The sequence below is a fragment of the Cherax quadricarinatus genome, chromosome 33, assembly GCF_038502225.1.
Source record: "Cherax quadricarinatus isolate ZL_2023a chromosome 33, ASM3850222v1, whole genome shotgun sequence".
In the NCBI taxonomy this organism is placed as follows: domain Eukaryota; kingdom Metazoa; phylum Arthropoda; class Malacostraca; order Decapoda; family Parastacidae; genus Cherax; species Cherax quadricarinatus.
The window spans coordinates 27,512,522-27,537,575 of NC_091324.1; the positions used below are offsets into that span (position 1 = coordinate 27,512,522).

The following is a 25,054-nucleotide window of genomic DNA, read 5'->3' on the forward strand; positions in this document are numbered from 1 at the left end:
GCCTTCGACAAGTGTGACCATGGCGTAATAGCGCACAAAATGCGTGCTAAAGGAATAACAGGAAAAGTCGGTCGATGGATCTATAATTTCCTCACTAACAGAACACAGAGAGTAGTCGTCAACAGAGTAAAGTCCGAGGCAGCTACGGTGAAAAGCTCTGTTCCACAAGGCACAGTACTCGCTCCCATCTTGTTCCTCATCCTTATATCCGACATAGACAAGGATGTCAGCCACAGCACCGTGTCTTCCTTTGCAGATGACACCCGAATCTGCATGACAGTGTCTTCCATTGCAGACACTGCAAAGCTCCAGGCAGACATCAACCAAATCTTTCAGTGGGCTGCAGAAAACAATATGAAGTTCAACGATGAGAAATTTCAATTACTCAGATATGGTAAACATGAGGAAATTAAATCTTCATCAGAGTACAAAACAAATTCTGGCCACAAAATAGAGCGAAACACCAACGTCAAAGACCTGGGAGTGATCATGTCGGAGGATCTCACCTTCAAGGACCATAACACTGTATCAATCGCATCTGCTAGAAAAATGACAGGATGGATAATGAGAACCTTCAAAACTAGGGAGGCCAAGCCCATGATGACACTCTTCAGGTCACTTGTTCTATCTAGGCTGGAATATTGCTGCACACTAACAGCACCTTTCAAGGCAGGTGAAATTGCCGACCTAGAAAATGTACAGAGAACTTTCACGGCGCGCATAACGGAGATAAAACACCTCAATTATTGGGAGCGCTTGAGGTTCCTAAACCTGTATTCCCTGGAACGCAGGAGGGAGAGATACATGATTATATACACCTGGAAAATCCTAGAGGGACTAGTACCGAACTTGCACACGAAAATCACCCACTACGAAAGCAAAAGACTTGGCAGACGATGCACCATCCCCCCAATGAAAAGCAGGGGTGTCACTAGCACGTTAAGAGACCATACAATAAGTGTCAGGGGCCCGAGACTGTTCAACTGCCTCCCAGCACACATAAGGGGGATTACCAACAGACCCCTGGCAGTCTTCAAGCTGGCACTGGACAAGCACCTAAAGTCAGTTCCGGATCAGCCGGGCTGTGGCTCGTATGTTGGTTTGCGTGCAGCCAGCAGCAACAGCCTGGCTGATCAGGCTCTGATCCACCAGGAGGCCTGGTCTCAGACCAGGCCGCGGGGGCGTTGACCCCCGGAACTCTCTCCAGGTAAACTCCAGGTAAACAGCCAATAAACTTACGCTTAACACTGACAAAACCTACTATATTATGTTTGATAGCAGAGCAGGAGATGCACAAATTAACATTAAGATCGACAACACTAATTACCAGACATAATGAGGGCAAATTCCTAGGCCTATACCTTGACAACAACCTGAATTTCAGCACCCATATCCAACACAACCAAAAAAGTATCCAAAACGGTTGGGATCCTCTCCAAGATACGATACTACGTGCCGCAAAATGCCCTTGTCACACTATACCACTCATTTATCCATACCTCACCTATGCTATTTGTGCTTGGGGATCAACTGCAGCAACACACCTAAAGCCAATAATAACCCAACAAACTGCTGCAGTAAGAATAATCACTAAATCCCATCCCTGGCAACACCCCCCCCCACTCTTCATAGATCTAAACTTACTCCCTGTTCAGTACATCCACACTTACTACTGTGCAATCTACATCTACAGTACCTTAAACTCCAATATCAACCTTGACCTAAAATGCTTTCTTGATAGCTGTGACAGAACCCACAGGCATAACACCAGACAAACATCTCTATGACATTCCCCGTGTCCGACTAAACCTTTATTAAAATTCAATGCATGTCAAAGGCCCTAAAATCTGGAACACCCTACCTGAGAACTCTAGAACTGCAGACACATTCATCACCTTCAAAACTACCATTAGAAAACATCTTATCTCCCTGATACACCCCATCAACTAACTACACGAATACCACCTGGTGGTTCACACTTACACTCACTCACCCATTTGACCATAAACAGAAATATTAATCTCAATCTTAAAATAATGAATCCTGTGATACTCCAATACTGAAACTATGTACTGTGCCAAAACAAAAGCATTCACATTGCTAAACTCACAAACTAGTATTTAGTCACTTAGCCATAATACCAACTTACCTCATAATTTGTAATATTTTAAAATAAAGAATTAAACTAAGTCTGCCCGAAATGCCTAGCCATGCTAGGCGTTCTAGTGGTACACTCTGTAATTATTATTTTACTACATGTAAACCACACAATAACCAAATTCTGTAAACTCAGCACTGTAATCCTTATAGAGAATAAACTTTGAATTTGAATTTGAATTTGAATATGCTGAAGGAATGTGAATAAGAACTCAGTGGTGCCACTAGTTATGGTCCGCTGTCAGACCTTGGTAACTTTGCATCACCTTAAATACAGATCATGTTTTACTGAATATAATAAGAAAACATTAACGTAAAAATAAATATGCTATACACATCTAAACGAACTTTCATTACAAGTATAGTAAGTTTTATGCCTTGCGATAATTTTATATAAAAAACTAGAATTTTTGGTGACTTTTGATATTAATTCCATTCTAAATTATGCGGATGTAATACTACGTGTAATTGTATTTAAATGTGTTGACATGAACTCGACATTCCTCTCCAGTTCTGACATTAATCGAGCTATAGCTCCTGGTCCAAATACTCTCCATTGCAGGCAGAAGTTGAGTTGCAGCTGCTGGTCCTGATCAAACCTTCAAGCACAGGGTTATGAAGACTTTGACATAACAGTGGTGTGAGTAGCTCGAAGTTTATTTAGGCACAGATACACATAAGTATTAGTATCATACCTAGTATAAATTGCATAGGATAGTACTATTTAGAGTATTAGTTCTAGAGAGTTAGTGTCCCAGGATAACCCGAGAAAGCCACTTGCCTGTTTCCAGTGAGGTCTTTTAAGTTCTTATTCCCAGGATGTGACCCACGAGAGTTGACCAACAGTTATGCTGTAAGTTTATTTAGCTACAGGTATATACAAGTACAGTTATCATACATAGTTTAAGGGTGGCCTGTAGCTCGATCGCTAGTGCACTCAGCTCACACACTGAGGTCTGTGGTTCGATCCTTGGTACGGGTGGAAACAATAGGACATGTTTCCCCTAAGATAACTGCTGTCCATGTTCACCTATCAGTAAAATTTGTAGGTCGCATCTTGGGATAAAAATTGACCTAATTTGTCCGAAATGCTCTGCAAAACAAAGGGCTTTCTTTATAGTATTACATTATTTTTATTATTATTATTATAGTATGTCATTGATGGTATTTAGGCCTGTATACCTTGTATATATACTTGTAGAAATAAAGATTATTATTATTATGTGTAAATTACCTTACAATTTCTGTATAACATTTGTGGGTTAAGTGCTTAATTTTAATTTCAGTAAAAATAATCTTACAATTTGGTACTGATTATTCTTGGTATATACTTAACTTAATTTTGTGGCTCCAGTTGCTCACATAAGGTATATTATTATTGTTGCTGATCTGCATTATATTGTATTCTGAGATATTACATTACAGTTTACGTTTCCATTTATTATAATTTTTCCAAACACATTGACAATCATTGACGTGCCTTGAGCTAGAACTCCATTTGTGTTGCATTGGTGAAGGAAGAGTGTTGGTAAGGGCTGAAGACATCAGCATTTCATATTTTGCTATGCCATCCTGGAGTTTTGATGCACTATAAAGTATGTGCTTGCCTGATATCTTCATTCTTTCCATTGAATGTGTGTGTGTGACATGCCATCCAATAAATGGTAATCTTCATGTAAACTAGACCTACTGTGATGTAAAGGATAAAACTGTAACAATATGAGGGTTAATTTGGAATTTACACTAGATACAGTACTCTACATACAGCACACAAAGCTTGCATTTATAACAAAACTGTAACTATATAATGTAAAAAGCATTCTCATTGATGCATACATGTCGTAAAAGTGATAATCTTTAAACCCTAATAACCAACAAAAATGAACAAGTGCTACCTACTACTGGCTGGAGACTCAACATTAACCTTGGCGTAGCAGATGACCAACCAGTAACTGATTTCATTAATAGTATGAACAGTTCACTACTCGTACCAGCTACAGCTAAATCTACAAGGTTAACCGAGACGAGTGCAACCATAATGGTCCATATATGGACAAATATATTAGCTCCCCTCAAATAAGGGATAATCAGTTACCCTACCTTTCTCCTAACAAACATTTCTAAGCAACCTTTGGCATATAGGAAGATTTCGTTTGACTCCATGATGAGGCATCAATGATGATAATTTTATTTCTGCACGATACAATGTTTATACAAAGGACATTTGGGTGTACATGCTGAAAGCCCCTTTATATGCAGAACATTTCAGGCAAACTTAAGACGAACCTAAGATTAATAAAGCAATAACAGTGCGTAATTTTGTACATACAGTTACTTAGGTGAGTGTAATTGTAAATTTAGGAGTTTACAATGAGCAGCTTCACCACCGTGTTAATTTCAGTTGACTAGCCTGCAGAATTTACCAACGCCATAGGTGTTGACGAATGGATAAAAAATTTTCTGCAAAAAATACATAGACTGTACAACAAACATTGTCCCATAAAAACTAAACGGATCTCTACTAAATAGCTGGGTTGCCCATGGCTTACAAATATGTAGCATCCTTAGATAAGAAACATCACTATGAAAAACAATATAGATGGGGCTTAATAACTAAAGAACTTGGTAAAAACTGTATGTCAGTCCTCACCAAGCTAATAAGAAAGTCCAGACAACTGTATGACTAATAGATTCACTGAAATGAAGGGTGATATAAAAAACACCTGGTAGACACACTCAAATTCTGGGCACCCAGAAGGTGAACAAAACTAAGAGATATTATTGTGACTAAACCCAATGAGCCACAGCTTTGGCCTACTGAAACAGCCAGAAAGATAAGTTATTTCTTCTCAACCATGGACCAAGTCTTGCTAACAAAATTCAAAGCACCAACACCTGAGTGAGTGATTACACCAACCATCCGACTTACGACCTGCTCGACATATGACCATTCGACTTATGACCGTGTTTTGTATGCCAAATTTCTGGGAAATAAACAACCATTTGTGTTGTACACAGTGTTTATCCTAAACCTTACAGTATAAAATACAGTATTAACAGCATAAAAAGTAAAGTAAAAAATGAAATACCAAAATAAAACAATAAAATAAAGTCATTACAAAAATGTGATGTTGATATTCAGTAGTAAGGTTCGACTTCTGTCCATTTCGACTTACGACCGGTTGGTCGGAGCCAAACTCGGTCGTAAGTCGGAGGGTACCTGTACTTAGACGGAAACTTCCCAACATCCCTCTATCTTTCTCTATCAAAGCCCACTGAAGTCACCCTGATTATTAATTCACTAAAAAATAAATCGGGAAATCTAGCTCAGTTACCACCACCACTTCTGTTCAAACAAGCGGCTCATGTCCTCTCAGCCATATTTACATTATTTTTTAACAAATCGCTAGAAACCAGCACTTTCCTGACATTGCTCAAGATAGCAAGAGTTACTCCAATACGCAAAGGTGGAGACCCAACTGATGTAAACAATTACAGGCGAATATCTAACTTACCTTTGCTTTCCAAAATTTTTGAGAGACTCGTACCCAAGAGACTGTACTCCTTTATAACACTGCAAAGTATTCTCAACCCCTGCCAGTTTGGCTTTAGGTGAAACAAAAGTGCAAACAATGCAATTATTAAAATGCTTGACCTACTTTATGCAGCACCTGAAAATAATGACTAGGACTCTTTGTCGACCTAGGGAAAGCTATTGATGCAGTAGACCACAGCATCCTACATCTCAGACTTGATCATTGCTGCATCAGAGATCATGCACTTGCATATATATAAAGTCTTATTTTAATAACAGCAATATATCTATTATGGACACAGCCTCTTCGACAAGACCTCTGAACATTGGCGTTCCAGAGAAGCATCCTTGGCCCACTGCTTTTCCTCTTGTACATCAGTGACCTTACAAATGTTTTGCAGCAGCTTAGATGACACAACTTTTGTCATCTCCCACCTGAATCTTGCATCACTCAACAACATTGTTAATGAAGGGCTCTTAAAAATATCAACCTGGATGACTCCCAGTAAACTGTCACTTAACATTGACAAAACCTTAATGTTTGGGAGCAGAGCAAATAATGTTCAACTAAACTTCATGATTAACAATTCTCTTGTTACTAAGCATAATGAGGAAAAATTTCTGGATCTTCACCTTGACAGCAACTTGAAATTCAACACCCACATCCAACACATTACAAGAAAAGTATCCAAAACCATTGACATCCTCTCCAAGATACATCGTTATGTACTGCAAACAGCACTACATACATTATACGTACTACTCGCTGATCTACCCCTACCTCACCTATGCTATTTGTGCCTGGAGATCCACAACCAGTTACCTCAAGCTAATGGTAACTCAGCAGAAGGCCACAGTACGAATGATCACACAGTCCACTGCTAGACAGCACCCCCTCCCCCCCCACTCGTCAAAGACCTAAATCTACTTGCTATATAAAATTTTCACTCTTACTACTGTGCATGCTACATATACAGAACAATAAATTCTAATGTTAACCCTTTGACTGTTTCGGTTGTATATATATGTCTTACGAGCCAATGTGTTTGACGTATATATACTAAAAAATTTTAGCGGTTTCAAATCAAGCAGGAGAAAGCTGGTAGGCCCACATGTGAGAGAATGGGTCTGTGTAGTCAGTGTGCACCACATAAAAAAATACTGCAGCACGCAGTGCATAATGAGAAAAAAAAAAACTCCGACTGTGTTTTTGGATTAAAATGCCAACTTAGAGGTGTATTTTCATATAATTTTTATGGTTATATTCCTGTTTTCGTAAGCACATTTGATAGAATGGAAAACATATATTTTAGAAATAGAGGTGATTTTGATTGGGTTTACTATGAAAAGGACCTTGAAATGGGGCTCAAAGTAGGGAAAGTGTTTGATTTTTGCCGATGTTCAAGAGTAAACAGATGATGTCTTTGTCCAATAAATGTCCAACTAGCCATTCTAATATGTAGTCATGAATGGGTTGATATTATTTATACAATTATTACAATATTACAGTAGTCTGGATAACGGTAAATTAAAAATAGAAAGCAAGAGGGGCCTGGAGACGTGTCTGATGAACAAAGAAAATGTTATTTTAGAGCCAGGAATGTCTGCATTGTTCATTCTGGACCCTTTTTTGAAATTGGCATATTTTTTAATTTGCGTGAAATTGGCAAAATTGCCAATTTCTGACCACTTTATTGGGTAGTCGAAATTGGTAAATGGGCAGTTTCTTGTACTCAATCAATAGAACAAATGGAGTTCTAAAGAAATAGTTGTGAGTTTGGTCAACTGGAACAGTGGAATTAACCGAAAATAGGGCTCAAAGTGGGCGAAATCACCAATTCGTAAATATCGCCAAAGTCACTAACTTCATGAGAGCGTAATTCTGTAAGTTTTCCATCAAATTTCGTACTTTTGGTGTCATTACCATCGGGAAAAGATTATCATTTCATAAGAATTTTTTTTTTTTTTTTTTTTCAAATATTTTGCGATACCAGGAGGCACCTCAGGATTTGGGGTTGCAACAGTCAAAGGGTTAATCCTGAACTGCAGCACTTCCTTGATAGTTGCAGCAGAACCCATAGATGTAATACTAAACTTGGAAATCTCTATGACATAACCCCATATCTGGCTTAGCCTTTGTAAAAACTCAGTGTGCATAAAAGAACCCAAAATCTGGAAAACTCTGCTAGATATCTCAAGAGCCACTCTCTCTCTCTCTGCCAGCATCTTCAAAACTACCATTAAAAAACACCTTTCAAAACATATCCCAGCAACTAAATATGATAAAACTGTATTTTCATATTCTCATTGCCACAATCATATGAAAAACAATATACAGTGGACCCTCGACTAACGATATTAATTGGTACCCGAGAACGATTATTGTTAGTCGAGTTTTTTAACGTTAGTCGAGGCAACATGTTAGCGTTAGTGCATCGTTGGTCGAATTTAACGTTAGTCGATGCCAATGTTGGTCGAGGGTCCACTGTATTCATATTCTCAGTATCTGTAATCTTCACAACAATTAAATACATGTACGTACTATATTGAATGTATGCAAAATATGCTCATATGCTAGAATCCTTACTACCTGTAATCCTTAAAACAATTAAACTTGATAGTAGTGTTCGTGTGTTCATGTGCAAGTGCTGTCACCAGTCATTGCAACACTCTTTAGCAAATCCATCGAATCCTCTACCTTCCCTACAGTTCTCAAAATAGTGAGGGTCATCCAGATACATAAAGGAGGAGACCAAACAGACTTGAATAACTATAGGCCAATATCCAACTTACACCCTATCTCTAAAATCTTCGAAAAATTAATTCATAAGCGAATCTATTCCTACCTCATCTCCCACAACATACTCAACCCCTGTCAGTTTGGGTTCAGGCCTAACAAAAATACGAATGATACTATTATACACATGCTAGAACAAATATACACTGCACTCAAGAAAAAAAGAAGTCCCACTGGGGATCTTCATTGATTTACGTAAAGTTTTTGATCCAGTTGACCATGATTTACTTCATATAAAATTGTCACACTATGGTATAAGAGGGCACTCCCTCAACTACCTAAAGTCATACCTCAGCAACAGAAGCCAATATGTGTACACAAATGGAGCAGACTCTTCCGCACAGCCAATTACAGTTGGTGTCCCACAGGGAAGTGTCCTTGGCCCTCTTCTCTTTCTCGTTTACATAAATGACCTGCCAAGTGCATCACAATTACTCAAACCCACACTATTTGCAGATGACACTACATACGTCTTCTCTCACCCAAGCCCAGTCGTGCTAGCCAATACTTTAAATACCGAATTACAGAAAATATCTACCTGGATGATGACTAACAAACTTACTCTCAACATTGACACAACCTACTTCATTCAGTTTGGTAATAGAGCTACAGATGTCCCTCTTAACATAATGATAAATAGATCACCTATCACAAAGCTCACAGAGGGAAAATTCTTAGGAATCCACCTTGATAATAGACTCAAATTTCAAACACATGTACAACAAATTTCCAAGAAAATTTCCAAGACCGTAGGCATACTATCGAAGATACGGTACTGTTCCACAGTCAGCCCTCCTGGCCCTATATCACTTGCTTATTTATTCCTATCTCACCTATGGAATTTGTGCATGGGGCTCAACAACAATAAACCATCTCAGACCATTAATTACCCAACAAAAGGCTGCAGTCAGAATGATAACAAATTCCCACTACAGGCAGCACACTCCACCAATATTCAAAACTCTAAACCTACTCACCGTACAAAACATCCATACTTATTATTGCACCTACTACATACATAGAACACTTAACTCGGATATAAACCCTCCCCTCAAACGTCTCCTTACCAATCTCAACAGAACACATGACCATAACACAAGGCACAGATCACTCTTTGATGTTCCTCATGCCCATCTCACACTATGCAAAAAAATGCACATAAAAGGCCCAAAAATCTGGAATTCATTACCTGTAAATATAAAAGAAACACTGTTTATAAATTCGTCTCTTCTTAAAAATCACTTACTCACCCACAACTAAATAAATACTGAGTAACTGTATCTCATAAATGTATAACCTGTGACCCTATCAAACTTTTTTTTTTTTTAATTACATTACCTAATAGAATACTCCACTCTATTGAATGCACAGCAACTCAGCAAATGACCATATGACCTGACTTTGAAATACTCATTTGTGTTTGTTATTTGTTTACTATAATTTTTACCACTGAATATATCATTGCTTAGTTAATCTTGAGTTAATTTTAAGCCTGCCCATAATGCTCTGCATACAAGGAGCTTTTGGCATGTTACACTTAACCACTGTATTTCTTTGTACATCTATGTATCATGTCCAAATTAATAATTAAATAAATAAATAAAAATTCTAAATTTATTGTTACATCCCCTTAGAAACCATATATAAAAGCAATCAATTAATTATTTCCTTATTAACCTTAAGACAGGCTGAAGTTTGTCTGAAATGCTCTGCATACAAAGGGGCTTTCTGCATTCACACCTAAATGTCACCACCTCTGTACAACATTGTATCATGCTGAAATAAAGAATCTTTAATATTTAATCTTTTAACTTGCATAAAGTTCTTTCCATACCTAAATTAAAATCCAGTTTAAATGAAAACTTATTTAGTATACAGTGGACCCCCGGTTCGCGATGCTATCAGTATCCGATAAATCCGGTATCTGATAAATCCGGTATCCGATGCATTATATCGCAAAAAATTTGCCTCGGTTCCTGTTACAAAACCCGGTATGCGATACGATTTGTACGAGACGTGTCCACGTGTGGCCTAAACTGCCCCGTGTGTGCCAGTGTTTACAAGCCAGCCAGTGTGCGCGCATCTAAGGATACATTCGGTACATTCCATATTATCCATATTATCACTGTTTTTGGTGCTTGTTTCTGCAAAATAAGTCACCATGGGCCCCAAGAAAGCTTCTAGTGCCAACCCTGTGGTAACAAGGGTGAGAATTAGTATGGAAATTAAGAAAGATTTTGAAGGGTTTGGGGCTAACCCTGAGAAGCCTATGCCAGTTGTGGAATCCATTGTCCCTTCTTCAAAAATTAAGGAAATGCGTGCACAGTGGGTTGAACTGCAAACCTTTATGGATGAAAATCACCCTAACACAGCTATTGCATGCCGTGCTGGTGACTATTACACTGACAATGTTGTGAACCACTTTAGGAAAGTCATAAAGGAGCGAGAGGTACAGGCCTCTATGGACAGATATGTTGTGCGACAGAAGTCCAGTGACTCTCAAGCTGGTCCTAGTGGCATTAAAAGAAGAAAGGAAGTAACCCTGGAAAAGGACTTGCTACCTCAAGTCCTAATGCAGGGGGATTCCCCTTCTAAACAATAGGTTCAACACTCCCCTCCTCCCATCCCATCAATCATCACCAGATCTTCATTAAAGGTAAATGTCAATTATTCTATTATTATTCTGTTGTTATTGTTGTTATTGTAAATATTCTATTGCATTAAACTTAATATTTCATGTGGTAAAAGTTTTTTTTTTTTCATACTTTTGGGTGTCTTGCATGGATTAATTTGATTTCCATTATTTCTTATGGGAAAATTGATTCGCTTTCCGATAATTTTGGCTTACGGTGAGCTCTCAGGAATGGATTAATATCGCGAACCGGGGGTCCACTGTAGTTTTATTTAATCAAGTTTGAGGAAAGAGATGGCATTACCAAAGGGTTTATAGCATTAATGATCAACTTACAAGTGCCCCAACTTACGAGTTTTCCGAGTTACGAGCCGTTGCTCGGTTGATTTTTGCTTTGAATTGCAAGCCAGAATCTGAATTACAAGCAAGCTTCAGATACGCTGCCACTAGTTGGCGCAACGAACACCACAACAGTGCACATGGTTACCTCACTGTGGAAGCATCTCTCTTGTGGTGTTTGCTTTTTGTGCAGTTATTTTGCCAAATTTCTTTTTTCAAACAATGAGTCCTAAGAAAGTACAGTAAGTGCAAAGGACAGTGCTGAGAAGAAGAGGGTGATGTCCATTGAATTAAAGCATGAAATCATAGAAAAACATGAGCGAGGTGTGCGTGTAGTCGACTTGGCCTCGTGCCTTCTCACAGAAGGCATGAGGCATTCACCCAAAACATAGGCTGGTCTTCTGACCCGGGGGAAAAAAATTCTAGTGATCTAGTGCAGTTAGCCTCTCAAACACTCTGTTTTCTCTTATAATAAGACCTCAGAAGGGAAAGAATGGGAAGATATGGTCAGAGCGATAATTATTTTTTACCTCGGGAGTGGCCGCCACCACTCATCACATAATGACATATTTTATTCATTCTAGAGTATATATCATGTTTCTATGTTATTTATATTGTTTATTATGTCATGCAAGATCAGTTGTGTTATATTCATATGAATATATCACAAATGATCTAATGTGACATAATAAACAATATAAATAACATAGATAAATAAGTCATAGAGTTGATATTAGCGTTATAGTGAAGTATTTTCTCCTGCCTTCCAAGAGCCAGAAATTCCTCTGGAACAGATTATTGGCATTCAGTTAATTTCAACGAGGAAAATTGATTTGATATATGAATAAATTGAGTTATGAGCTGGGTCACGGTACAAATTAAACTCGTAAGTCAAGATACCACTGTTTCTATAGTAGTGTAATGTATACAATTGAATATTTAATATTTAAGATTGTTAATATGAATGATTGGTAGGTACTGGATATAAAAGGGAATTTGTTGTTAATATGAATGACTGGTAGGTACTGGATATAAAAGGGCATTGTTGTTACAGGTATTGAGATGCCTTATCGTTTAAGGGTCACAGTGGAAGAAGTGCGTGAGGAATTGGCTCTATTAGGCTTCAGAGATGTAGCAGATGAAACAGTCGAAAGTCTCCGTAAAGGTATGTAGGATAGCAGACATTGCTGACATGTAGGATGGCAATTATTGCTGATAAATATGTAGGATGGTGGGTATTGCTGATATTTATGGGTAGAAAGACACCTAGTGTAGTGCAGACTTTTGTTATAAATGATGTTTTACATAACATAAGAACATAAGAAAGAAGGAACACTGCAACAGGCCTACTGACCCATGTGGAGCAGGTCCATCCCCCCGCCCCCGGATTAGACCAATGACCCACCCAGTCTGGTCACCTCCACTCAAGGATGGAGCATGGCACCAGACCCAGCAGCACAAGCTAGTCAGGTCCAACTCACACCCACCCACACCCACTCATGTATTTATCTAACCTATTTTTAAAACTACACAATGTTTTAGCCTGAATAACTGTACTCGGGAGTTTGTTCCACTCATCCATGACTCTATTACCAAACCAGTGCTTTCCTATATCCTTCCTGAATCTGAATTTTTCCAACTTGAAACCATTGCTGCGAGTCCTGTCTTGGCTGGAAATTTTCAGCACACTATTTACATCCCCTTTATTTATTCCTGTTTTCCATTTATTCACCTCGATCATACCCCCCCTAATTCTACGCCTTTCGAGAGAGTGCAGATTCTGGGCCCTCAGTCTATCCTCATATGGAAGATTTCTGATACATGGGATCATCTTTGTCATCCTCCTCTCTATGTTTTCCAGAGTATGTATTTATATCCATTCTGTAATACAGTGACCAGAACTGAGCAGCATAGTCTAAATGAGGCCTAACCAAGGATATATAGAGTTGAAGAATAGCCTGAGGACTTCTATTATTTATACCTCTAGATATGAAGCCAAGAATTCTGTTAGCTTTACTGCGAACACTAATGCACTGTTGTCTTGGTTTTAGATTACTGCTAACCAGAACTCCTAAATCATTTTTGCAATCAGTAGTATTAAGATTGCATTATTTAGTTTATATGTGGCATGGTTATTTAACTGTCCAACATTTAGAACTTTGCATTTGTCAATATTAAACTGCATCTGCCACTTCTCCGACCATTGCATCAGTCTATTCAAATCATCCTGGAGTACTCTAGTGTCCTCATTAGAATGAATTGGACGGCCTATTTTGGTGTCATCAGCAAATTTGCTTATTTTTTTTTTATCATCACACTGGCCGATTCCCACCAAGGCAGGGTGGCCCGAAAAAGAAAAACTTTCACCATCATTCACTCCATCACTGTCTTGCCAGAAGGGTGCTTTACACTACAGTTTTTAAACTGCAACATTAACACCCCTCCTTCAGAGTGCAGGCACTGTACTTCCCATCTCCAGGACTCAAGTCCGGCCTGCCGGTTTCCCTGAACCCCTTCATAAATGTTACTTTGCTCACACTCCAACAGCACGTCAAGTATTAAAAACCATTAGTAGACATTTACTAAAAAAGAGAAGAAGAAAAAATTTGCTTATGTCGCTATTTATTCCCTCATCTATGTCGTTTATGTAAATTGTGAACAACAACGGGCCCAACACTGACCCATGAGGAACACCGCTTGTGACGTGCCCCCATTCTGATTTCTCCCCATTTATGCAAACTCTCTGCTGCCTATTTGTTAGCCATGCCTCTACCCAGGAAAAAATTTCTCCTCCTATTCCGTGTGCCTTAAGTTTCCTCAATAGCCTCTGATGTGGAACTCTATCGAAAGCCTTACTGAAGTCCATGTACACAATATCATATTCATTACCATGATCTACCTCCTCAAACACCTTAGTGAAAAAAGTTAGTAAATTCGTAAGACAGGAACGCCCCTTTGTAATACCGTGTTGAGATTCATTAATCAATCTGTGCCTATCAAGATGGCTACAAATTGCCTCGGTAATTATTGATTCCATAAATTTTCCCACTATGGAGGTAAAGCTTATTGGTCTATAGTTCGAAGCCAAGGACCTGTCACGTGCCTTATTAATAGGTATTACATTTGCCATTTTCCACTTATCAGGCACTATGCTGGTTTGTAGTGATATGTTAAAAAGATTAGCCAATGGTATGCTAAGTTCCTCGTTACATTCCTTCAACACCCTTGCAAACAGTTCATCTTGAAGCTCTACCCAGAGCAAAATATTATCTATTCTAAATGTTTTCTTGCATTGCTTATCTTTCTACCATGTGCAAATGAAATTTAATTTTCATGCATTAGTGCATCTTGAATACTGATATTGTAAAAGAGGGCGCATGGATGTTACCACAAAAAAAATGTTGTGAAAGATTTAAGGGGTACACTGTTGGTATTTGAGGTCACACTAGTTGCCCCCAAAAAACTTTTAAAATATCCCAGAAATTAAGTCCCCTAAAGTAATAAATAAAAGATGATTTAATTTAAGTTTCTTCTTTGACTTTTTTTTTTTTTTTTTTTTAGTAATTGAATATAGAAGGGGTTTCTAGCCCCTTTCTACTAGCATTCTATTTTTTTTTTTACGACAAGCATTAGCCCACTATTCCATGCAGTCAGAGGATAATCTGAATTGTGATGTCAGTACACTTCTGGAAAGACAGATGAAATGAATGATGGTGAATGTGGTTTCTTCTTTGAATCACCCTGCTTTGGCCAAATATGTTTGTTAAGGTAATAGAAATATCAGTATGAAACATGATATCAGTGTTGTATAAGTTGCTAGGAATGTTGTAATTGTAACCAGTTTTCAGTCCTTTTCTAAATATTTTTTTCCTAACGGGGGCAAAAGAGAGTTGCATAAAAAATTTGCTTGCCTATTTATTTTTTTTAAAATCCACTTGAGTGGAGGTGTGCTTATACATACTGTATTGGTAATATACTAAAATATATTTATTTTTAATTTTTGTTATATATATGATGGAAATTGAGTTTGAAAAATTACAGTATTATACGTGGTTGTGTGTGCATTCATGTGTGCGTAGCATCTGTTGTAATGTTAAGCTGTTATTACAGTATGGTCTCTTCCTGTAACTATTAATTGGTATTTATACTTTTGCACAATAAAAAGTCAGAAATTTCCTCACTGTAAACCACTTTTTCTAGATCTCCTCAAGTTGATCAAGAATGATCTTCGCAAAGTCAAACTACACAAAAATTTATCTGGAGACTTGAACCAATCTGCCAGTCATAATGAAGCCTGTGCCATACAAAGTAAATTTGACAGTCAAAGGAATACTAAGAAAATGTACACTCCACAAGGTACTTGCACACCAGATCTTTCTGAGCCACAAATGCAATCTACTCGGGAGTCTTCAGTCAGGCACAGGGAAATGCATGGGTAACTATTGAAATTGTTGTGAAAATATCCTTCGTCACTGGGCTAACATTATCAGCATTTTAGGTGAATGCAGAGCAGTACAGAGGAAGATATGTAGTTATTTGATAGGAAAAAGTTGTATGCAGTGTAAGGTACAGTATTTAATAGAAAAGATGGTTTGACTATGTGAAACAAATTCTGCATTAGTGTTTAGCATTGGTATAGAATCTTGCAAGTCAGTTTCTGCTTCTTTTAATCACTGTTGAGGAAGATATGACAAACATAGAAAGTATTTAAGATTGTAGTTTAGTTTTTTAATTGTAGAGCTCATAGTATAAACAATGCATAGTATAAACAATTCATTCCAGTATTCAGCCCTATTGTTTGTGGAAAGCTTTGCATATATATTTTTTAACAAATTTTGAACTTTGTTTTTTATAGCTCCCTTGATCATAGTGAGATAAGTTTAGAAGATACAAGATACTGTATCCGGTTTAATGTAGTAATAAAGAATATGGATACTTTTCATTGGCATACATTTTCTCATCATTTGTAATGCTTCCTTCTTGGTCACTTGGCAGTTTCACAACCCAAAAAGAGAGATGTTTAAATAAAGATGCTGAAGAAAGTGGATATTCAGACTTTGAGAGTACAGCATCAGCTACTTCTGAAACAAACGAAGAGGAGAGTGACTCCATCTCAGTTTTGTATTTACTGGGCGATAAGGCTTCAGCGGCTAGGCTGCCTAAGAAAAGTACCAGATCATTTTCTGGTATATTACAAAAAAATACAGCTGAAGATGGAGGAACAACCTCTAGGGACACTGATGGTGATTCACAAAAAGTGCCCACAGTGTCAGTTGTTGCTTCACAACTCACACAGCAGTGCTCTGTTACTGAACTACCCAAAAGGCTATCAGATGGGAGTAAATTGAAGCAGAATCTTGGGCAACAAAAATTTAAAGCGACAAGAGACAGGGGTAAGTGAGTTTTGCAGTATTGTAGTTATGTTCTTCCAGGGGGATACCTTGATGTTGAAGGGCTCTTGATGGAAGAATTGAAGCTCTCCTCTCTTTAGCCCCTCATGGGAGGTTCCTTGATACTGTTGAGAGGGCTCTTGATCTGAGAAATTGGATTTGTCCTCCTTGGATCAAACCTAATTACCTCCCATTTTCCATGCACTGTACAATCCATATGAGTTTAGTGTTTCCCATTAGCCCTTAAACGGTCCAAATGTATAAATACGTTCTCTCGTGTAGCGCCCCAAGCATATATATACGTTTCATTTGTCATTTATTCAACATTGGCACGGTAGGCCTGAGTCATCTAGACATGAGAGAATGGGTGTGTGCACTCAGTGTGTGCCATATGAAAAAATTGGGGATGCCTGGGTACCACATGCTCTTTTTTCCTATAAAAAATGACTTCTTTTTTTTTTTTCTCAAAATATTCGGGGTGCTGCGCAGGTGAACGTATATATACGTTTGGACCGTTTAAGGGTTAAATATAATGATAATAATAATTCTTGGCAAATATGATTACTGCAATTTATGACTTGTGGGTTTAGCGCTTTGCCATGAATTTGATAATACTTTGTATATTATGTGATAAATTATTATTTTCCCATTCATGTAAGGTACACTAAACTTGTATGGGTCATAGTGCCTGGGGATAATGAGAAGTAATCAGATTTGACCCAAGGAAGAAAATGGCTCCAGTGCCTTAGAGACCCCACCCAAAATTATTTATTTCATGAGCACTTTTAATGTACATAAATTGAACTTATCAGTGATAGATTTCATTATTATTGTTTAATTACATTTTGAAGTTTAAGAAAGCATGTGGTTCAGAATGTTATACTGTATTACATATACACATATACACTTTGTGCCTGTCTCCGAGTATATCAAAGACACTTGTCAAGGTATTCGTAATTTTGCATGGTATTTTAACATGCATTTTATAACCTTCTGCTTGATTGGATCATTATGGCATCCAGTTCTTCAGTGTCTAACCAACCCAGTGAGGAATAGGTAAACACAGCATTGCCTGAAATAGACTTCTAATAAATTTAATTGAACAGGATGACCAGGAAATGAGTGAAATACTAAAAGAACAGCATGAGTCGGTGTTCAGCAACCCACTAAATGACAGCAAGGTAGAAAATACAGAAGCATTTTTCACTCCAGCAGAAGGCTGGTCAGACCAACTAACTGACATTAGTACAAATCCCATAGATTTTTGAAAAAGAAATGGATAACATGCCCACTCACTGAGCACCTGGACCAGATTCATGGAATGCCCTATTTATAAAGAACTGCAAAGTACCACTAGCACAAGCCCTCAGTATTCTTTGGAGAAAGAGCTTAGATCTAGGTGAAATACCAGAGGCCTTAAAGAGTGCAGACATAGCTCCTTTGCATAAGGGAGGTAGTAGAGCACTACCTAAAAATTAGACCAGTAGCCCTAACTTCTCACATAAAAATCTTCGAAAGAGTGATGAGATGGCAGATTACAAATTTCATGGACCAGCACAACCAGCATAACTCGAACCAGCATGGTTTTAACCCTCTAATTGTCCAAACGTAGATCTTCGTTTGCTTGCGTAGCGCTCCGCACTTGATTTTCTCCATAAGAAAGAATTAAAAAACATAGATCTATGTTTGGAGTGCTATGCAAGCAAACTTAGATCTACGTTTGGACAGTTTAAGGGTTAAAGAAGGACAATCATGCTTGTCACAGCTGCTGAACCATTATGACAGAATTATGGAGGCATTTGAAAATGACCAAAATGCAGATGTGATTTACAAACATTTGACAAAAGCAATCATGGAGTGATAACACACAGAATGAGGGCCATGGACATTACGTGTAAGGTGGGCAGATGGATTTTCAGGTTCCTAACACACAGAACACAAAAAGTAGTAGTGAACAGAGCAAGATCAAGCATAAGTGAGGTAAAAAGCTCAGTGCCCCAAGGTACGTACTGTTGTGGTATCTGCTGTTTCTCATCCTCATAGCAGACATAGATAAAAAACACCCGTCACACTTTTGCATCATCTTTTGCGGATGACACAAAAATAAACATGAAAGTCACTACTGTAGAGGACATTGAAAAATTACAGGAAGACATAAGCACTCAGGGTTTTCCAGTGGGCAGTGGAAAACATAACATTCAATGGTGATAAGTTCCAGCTGCATAGGTTTAGAGGGAATGAAGAACTCAAAAGGAACACTATATACAAAACTCAAGAGGGTCACCAATTAGAATGAAAGGAACACGTAAAAGACCTGGGAATAATAATTATGTCAGCTGACCTTTCTTTTAACCCTTAAACGGTCCAAACGTATATATACGTTTTTACAACGTCTGAAAGTATGTAAAAAAATGTAGATCTTCTTTTTTGTTTTACATTTGAAAACGTGTAAAAAAACTTTTATCTAAATTTTTTTTTTTGCTATATTTGAAAATATGTAAAAAAAAGTAGATCTACTTTTGTAGCACTACAAATTTGAACGTCGATCTGTTTGGACCGTTTAAGGGTTATTAAAGAAACAGCCGACGTGTTAAAAAAAAAAATCATGGCAGCCAGGAAGATAATGGGGTGAGTATCAAGAACTTTCAAAACGAGGGGAATAATGCCAATGGTGACACTCTTCAAATCACTAGTGCTCCCTCATTTAGAATATTGCTCAGTGCTGATGGCCCCATTCAGAGCAGGAGCAATATCAGAGCTGGAACAAATACAGAGATCGTTTACGGCTCACATTGAGTCAGTAAAGCACCTAAATTACTGGCAATGCCTTTTAGTCTTGAACATGTACTCACTGGAGCAGAGGAGAGAAAAATACATGATAATATAAACATACCTGGAAAGTACTCAAGGGCCTGGTCCCAAATCTGCACACTGCCATAACAACATACTGGAGTGAGAGATACGGGAGGAAGTGCACAATATACCCAGTGAGGAGCAGGGGTGCAGTGGGGACAATAAGGGAACTCTGTATCAACATTCAGGGTCTCAGACTATTCAACATCTTACCAGAAGATATCAGAAACATGGCTGGAGCAAGTGTAGAAGCCTTCAAGATTAAACTGGACAAGTATCTTCACCAGGTGCCAGATCAACCAGGCTGTGATGGATATGTGGGGGCAGCAGGCCTCCAGCAGCAACAGCCTGGTTGACCAGGCAAGCACCAGACGAGCCTGGCTCATGGCCAAGCTCCGAGAGTAGTGAAACTCGAAATTCCAGAGGTATGTCAAAGGTAATTAGAACAAAATGTTACACAATTTCTCATACAAATAGGCATAAAATCCCACGTTTCCTCATTTTAATCGCCTGCAGAAACTCATGGAGCACCAAAACAATATTTACAACCATCTGAAAATATCAGAACGGCACTTGAAATACAACTACTGTACCATTTTGAAACATTGGACTGTCATCCCTCCCTTCCTGGCTGCATTGCTAAACAAAAACTTTGCTATTTCCTCCAGAAAACCCCCTACACTTTATCCCTTAAACTGTCCAAATGTAGATCTACGTTTTTTCAACATTTGAAAGTACATGTATGTAAAAAAACGTAGACTTTTTTTTTTTTTTTTACATTTGAAAACGTGTAAAAAAACTTTGATCTACATTTTTTTTTTTTTTTGTTATACAGTGGACCCCCGGTTAACGATATTTTTTCACTCCAGAAGTATGTTCAGGTGCCAGTACTGACCGAATTTGTTCCCATAAGGAATATTGTGAAGTAAATTAGTCCATTTCAGACCCCCAAACATACACGTACAAACGCACTTATATAAATACACTTACATAATTGGTCGCATTCGGAGGTGATCGTTATGTGGGGGTCCACTGTATTTGAAAATATGTAAAAAAACGTAGATCTACTTTTGGAGCACTACGCATGTGAACGTAGATCTGTTTGGACAGTTTAACGGTTAAAACTGTGAACAGGTGACTTGCATCTTGCCCAGTCGTTGGTGAGTAGAAACATAACCGGATGCATACAGTTGGCTGCTATTAAATTGCAATACCCTTGTGGTGCCAAGCTTGAAATGCCCTTTTCTTCTTGCTGCTTCTAATCAACTAACTCGATCACTCATGATGTTATATGCTTGCACCTCTTCTTTCAAAAACCTGACTTCATTCCCAAATACATTTCTTGTAAATTATTGTTTAACAGCTTGCACTCAACTTACAGTATTTTACAAAAAACCATGGATATATATTTACAAAAAGACACCATTTATTTTTAAAGACCTATGATTGTGGCAAAGAAAAGATAAATTTTAGCCACAGTTGTCTGTCCACTTGTATAGTCACAACTTCTGCAATGTACATATTTGCCATTATATACAAGTGCATGCATTCCAATTTCTCATGGGTATTCCTTACTTTGAATTTTGTTTGTTGATCTTGACAATTCTCCAACTGATAGCAACAATATTGGTCTGAGTTTGTCTATAATTAATTGTTTTCTGTCAAACCACATTTAGGTGTCTGGTCATCTTCCTACCACTGTTGTGTATGGAAGACTACACACACTTATCTGTGTATCAGCTACGTCTGATTCGCTCACTGACACCTCATGGAAAAATTCCTGGCACCGCTCAGTGAGGACTGTTGGTTCAGCATATTTTTAAAGATTGTCCAGCTTATTAGTGGGCATGCAGACTTCACATCTTTCATCTCTGCAGCCCCAGCACATTAAATCTGTGACATCACTGAAATTCTTATGTTTGACATTTTCTTTGACTTTAACAGAAACAAACTTACTGCACCAACTGATTTTTCCTTTTCCTTATGCACCCTTATCTACCCCCACTAATCTCTGCCCTTCATGCGCTCATTGCTTTTACGCAGTCCTCCTTTTACATATCCCTACCTGCAGTGCTGTATTACCCTTTTGGGTTTAGCACTTAATTTGATATTATTATTCTATAACCAGGATAATCTGTCCTGGTAATAGAATAATATCCTAGTCAGTAACTTAGCAAAAATAATTTTGTTCTTCAGATTGCTTGCCAGTGTACCCTACTCGACGTGATCCAGTCACCCTGTATCATTACTACAAGGCACATTGGGATAAGTTCAAAGTTCCTGGTGAAGATCCTAGATCAAAACTTCGTTGGGCTGTGCGTGAGAAATTGTTTTATTCCAAATAAAAACCTAACAAAATTGGAATCAGATGGGATAGTTGTCCTAGTTGTTTTTAATTTGTTTGCATTTTCATAACTTGCTCATTATATTTCCCTGGTATAGTATTTAAATCAGTATGCAAAGATTTTTAGGGTGAATATTTTAGGAATTATTATTTTGAAGATATGGATTTGTATGATTTTAGAAATCTCATAATTTTTTTTTTTTTTTTTTTTTTTAATTTCTTTTCTTGAAGTTTAAAATAGTATTTTTTGATAAATTTACAGAAGTCTAGAGGAATATGAATCAGTGCAGTACTTAAATAAATATGGTAAATTAGCATACCAAAAAAAAAACGACATTTTTTTTAAAGGTGCACGTACAGTACGTATAGTGAGGTACTGTACCATATTTGGATCATTTAAATAAAAAAATTGATGGTACATATAAGGACTATACTCAACGAATATACAAAACAGAAATAACAGACCTTGTATTATGAAGTGTATGCATGCTGTAGTAATATATGGTGGTATTTTTAGGTAATACAGTGGACCCCCGCATAACGATGGCATCGCATAGCGATTTTTCCGCATAACGATTACTTTTATCGCAAAATTTTTGCCCCGCATACCGATTAAAAACCCGCATACCGATTTTCGTCCGAGACGCGTCCAATGTGCCCTCACATGTGCCGGCCGTCCCATTGTTTACCAGCCAGCCTCCGCGGTAACATCCAAGCATACACTCGGAATATTTCGTATTATTACAGTGTTTTCGGTGCTGTTTGTGGAAAATAAGTGACCATGGGCCCCAAGAAAGCTTCTAGTGCCAACCCTGTGGTAAAAAGGGTGGGAATTAGTATGGAAATTAAGAAAGATTTTGAAGGGTTTGGGGCTAACCCTGAGAAGCCTATGCCAGTTGTGGAATCCATTGTGCCTACTTCAAAGATTAAGGAAATGTGTGCAGAGTGGGTTGAACTGCAAACCTTTATAGATGAAAATCACCCTGACACAGCTGTTGCAAGCCGTGCTTGTGACTATTTCAATGACAATGTTATGGCCCATTTTAGGAAAGTCTTGAAGGAACGGGAGGTACAGAGCTCTATGGACAGATTTGTTGTGCGACAGAGGTCCAGTGACTCTCAAGCTGGTCCTAGTGGCATTAAAAGAAGAAGGGAAGTAACCCCAGAAAAGGACTTGCTACCTCAAGTCCTAATGGAAGGGGATTCCCCTTCTAAACAGTAAGAAGATAATGCTCTCCCCTCCTCCCATCCCATCAATCATCACCAGATCTTCAATAAAAGTAAGTGTCATGTAATTGTGCATGCCTTTTTCAGTTTGTGTGTATTAAAATTAACATTTCATGTGGTAAAAAAAAATTTTTTTCATACTTTTGGGCGTCTTGCACGGATTAATTTTATTTCCATTATTTCTTATGGGGAAAATTGATTCGCATAACGATTATTTCGCATAACGATGAGCCCTCTTGCACGGATTAAAATCGTTAACCGGGGGTCCACTGTATTTTATTATCCTTGAAAATGCATGTCAATGTGAAGGAACATGGGATAGCACAATAAAAACACATTATACGCTAAACAGAATTCCATGATGGTAATTGAGGAAGCTGAGGAATTTAACAGTTTGGAATGTCTTTACAGAAACACACAGTCTGCCATATTGTTGTGGCTAAGGATTTTTTTTTTTTTTTTTTTTTTACATTTTATAAATAGAACTTTATAGGTAGGGTCTGTAATATATTTTTGGTGAGGTTAAACTATAAGGTTCAGAAGTCTGAATACTCCATTCTACTGAATGTACAGCAATGCATGCAACCATAGGACCTGTCTTTGTAATACTCATTTGTATTTTTTAGTTATCTGTTTACAATAATGTCTTATCACTGATTTCATCATTGCTTAGTTAATCTTAAGTTAATTTTAAGCCAGCCCGTAATGCTATGCATATAAGTGGCTTTGGCATGCTGCTCTTACCTGTATTTTTTGTACCTCTGTATGCTAAAATTTCTAAATAAATAAATAAATAAATAAACTATAAAGTAACATAATTACGAGATTTAATGAGTTTTAACCCTTACACTGCCCAAGCAGATCTATGTTCACATGCGTAGTGCTCCAAAAGTAGATCAACGTTTTTTTTTACATATTTTCAAATATAACAAAAAAAAAAAAAAACAGATCAAAGTTTTTTACATGTTTTCCAATGTAAAAAAAAAAAAATCTACTTTTTTACATATGTACTTTCAAATGTTGAAAAAACGTAGATCTACGTTTGGACAGTTTAAGGGTTAATGAGGGATGTTAGCTTGCCAGAGGAAGAGTAAACATTGTTTTCTTTATCTATTTTTGAGTTGTATTAGCTATTTGTTTTGGAAGGGTTAATATACTAACATGGTTCTCAGATGTTTATAGTATGGTTTTGAATAAAATTAAGAAAGTTATAAAGTAGGGTAAGAGATACATTTAGGATTTTTTGATGGTTGAAACTTTTTGGATAAATATTTTTTATTGTTACAAGTTTAATTATAGGTAATTATAGGTAGTAGGTTGGTAGACAACAACCATTTGGGGAGATACTACTGTCCTACCCAGTGAGTGTAAAAAGGAAGCCTGTATTTGTTTTACATGATGGTAAGATTGCTGGTGGCTTTTTTCTGATTTTTTCCTAATGGTTCTTGTTCTTATTGCTTTACTTTTCATATCCATGGGGAAGTGGAATAAGAATCTTTCCTCTGTAAGCCATGTGTGTTGTAAAAGTCAACTAAAATGCCGGGAACAATGGGCTACTAACCCCTTTTCCCGTATACCCTACTAAAAAGAAAGAAGAAAACTGTCAAAGTAGGATGTTTGAATGTGTGTGGATGTGCGAATGATAAGAAAGAGATGATTGTGGATGTTATGATTGATAAGAAGCTGGATGTCCTGGCTTTAAGTGAAACAAAGCTGAAGGGGGTGGGAGAGTTTCAGTGGAGAGAAATAGATGGGATTAGGTCAGGGGTTTCAAATAGTT

General features: G+C 37.6%; 1 protein-coding gene across 2 annotated transcripts; it reads left to right on the forward strand.

Annotated features, from left to right (window-relative positions):
* Positions 1 to 2,609: 2,609 nt before the first annotated feature.
* Positions 2,610 to 23,952, forward strand: LOC128693927 (uncharacterized). 2 transcript variants are annotated; one of them, XM_053783828.2, is made up of 5 exons: positions 2,610 to 2,797; positions 12,515 to 12,625; positions 15,661 to 15,895; positions 16,456 to 16,853; positions 21,900 to 23,952. In XM_053783828.2, the coding sequence occupies exons 2-5, from the start codon at positions 12,523 to 12,525 to the stop codon at positions 22,046 to 22,048; spliced, it is 885 nt and encodes a 294-aa protein (XP_053639803.1). In that variant the 5' UTR covers positions 2,610 to 2,797; positions 12,515 to 12,522; the 3' UTR covers positions 22,049 to 23,952. The 2 variants fall into 2 exon arrangements, with proteins under 2 accessions (XP_053639803.1, XP_053639804.1); XM_053783829.2 differs by lacking the exon at positions 21,900 to 23,952 and adding an exon at positions 21,380 to 21,783.
* The last annotated feature ends 1,102 nt before the right edge of the window (positions 23,953 to 25,054 follow it).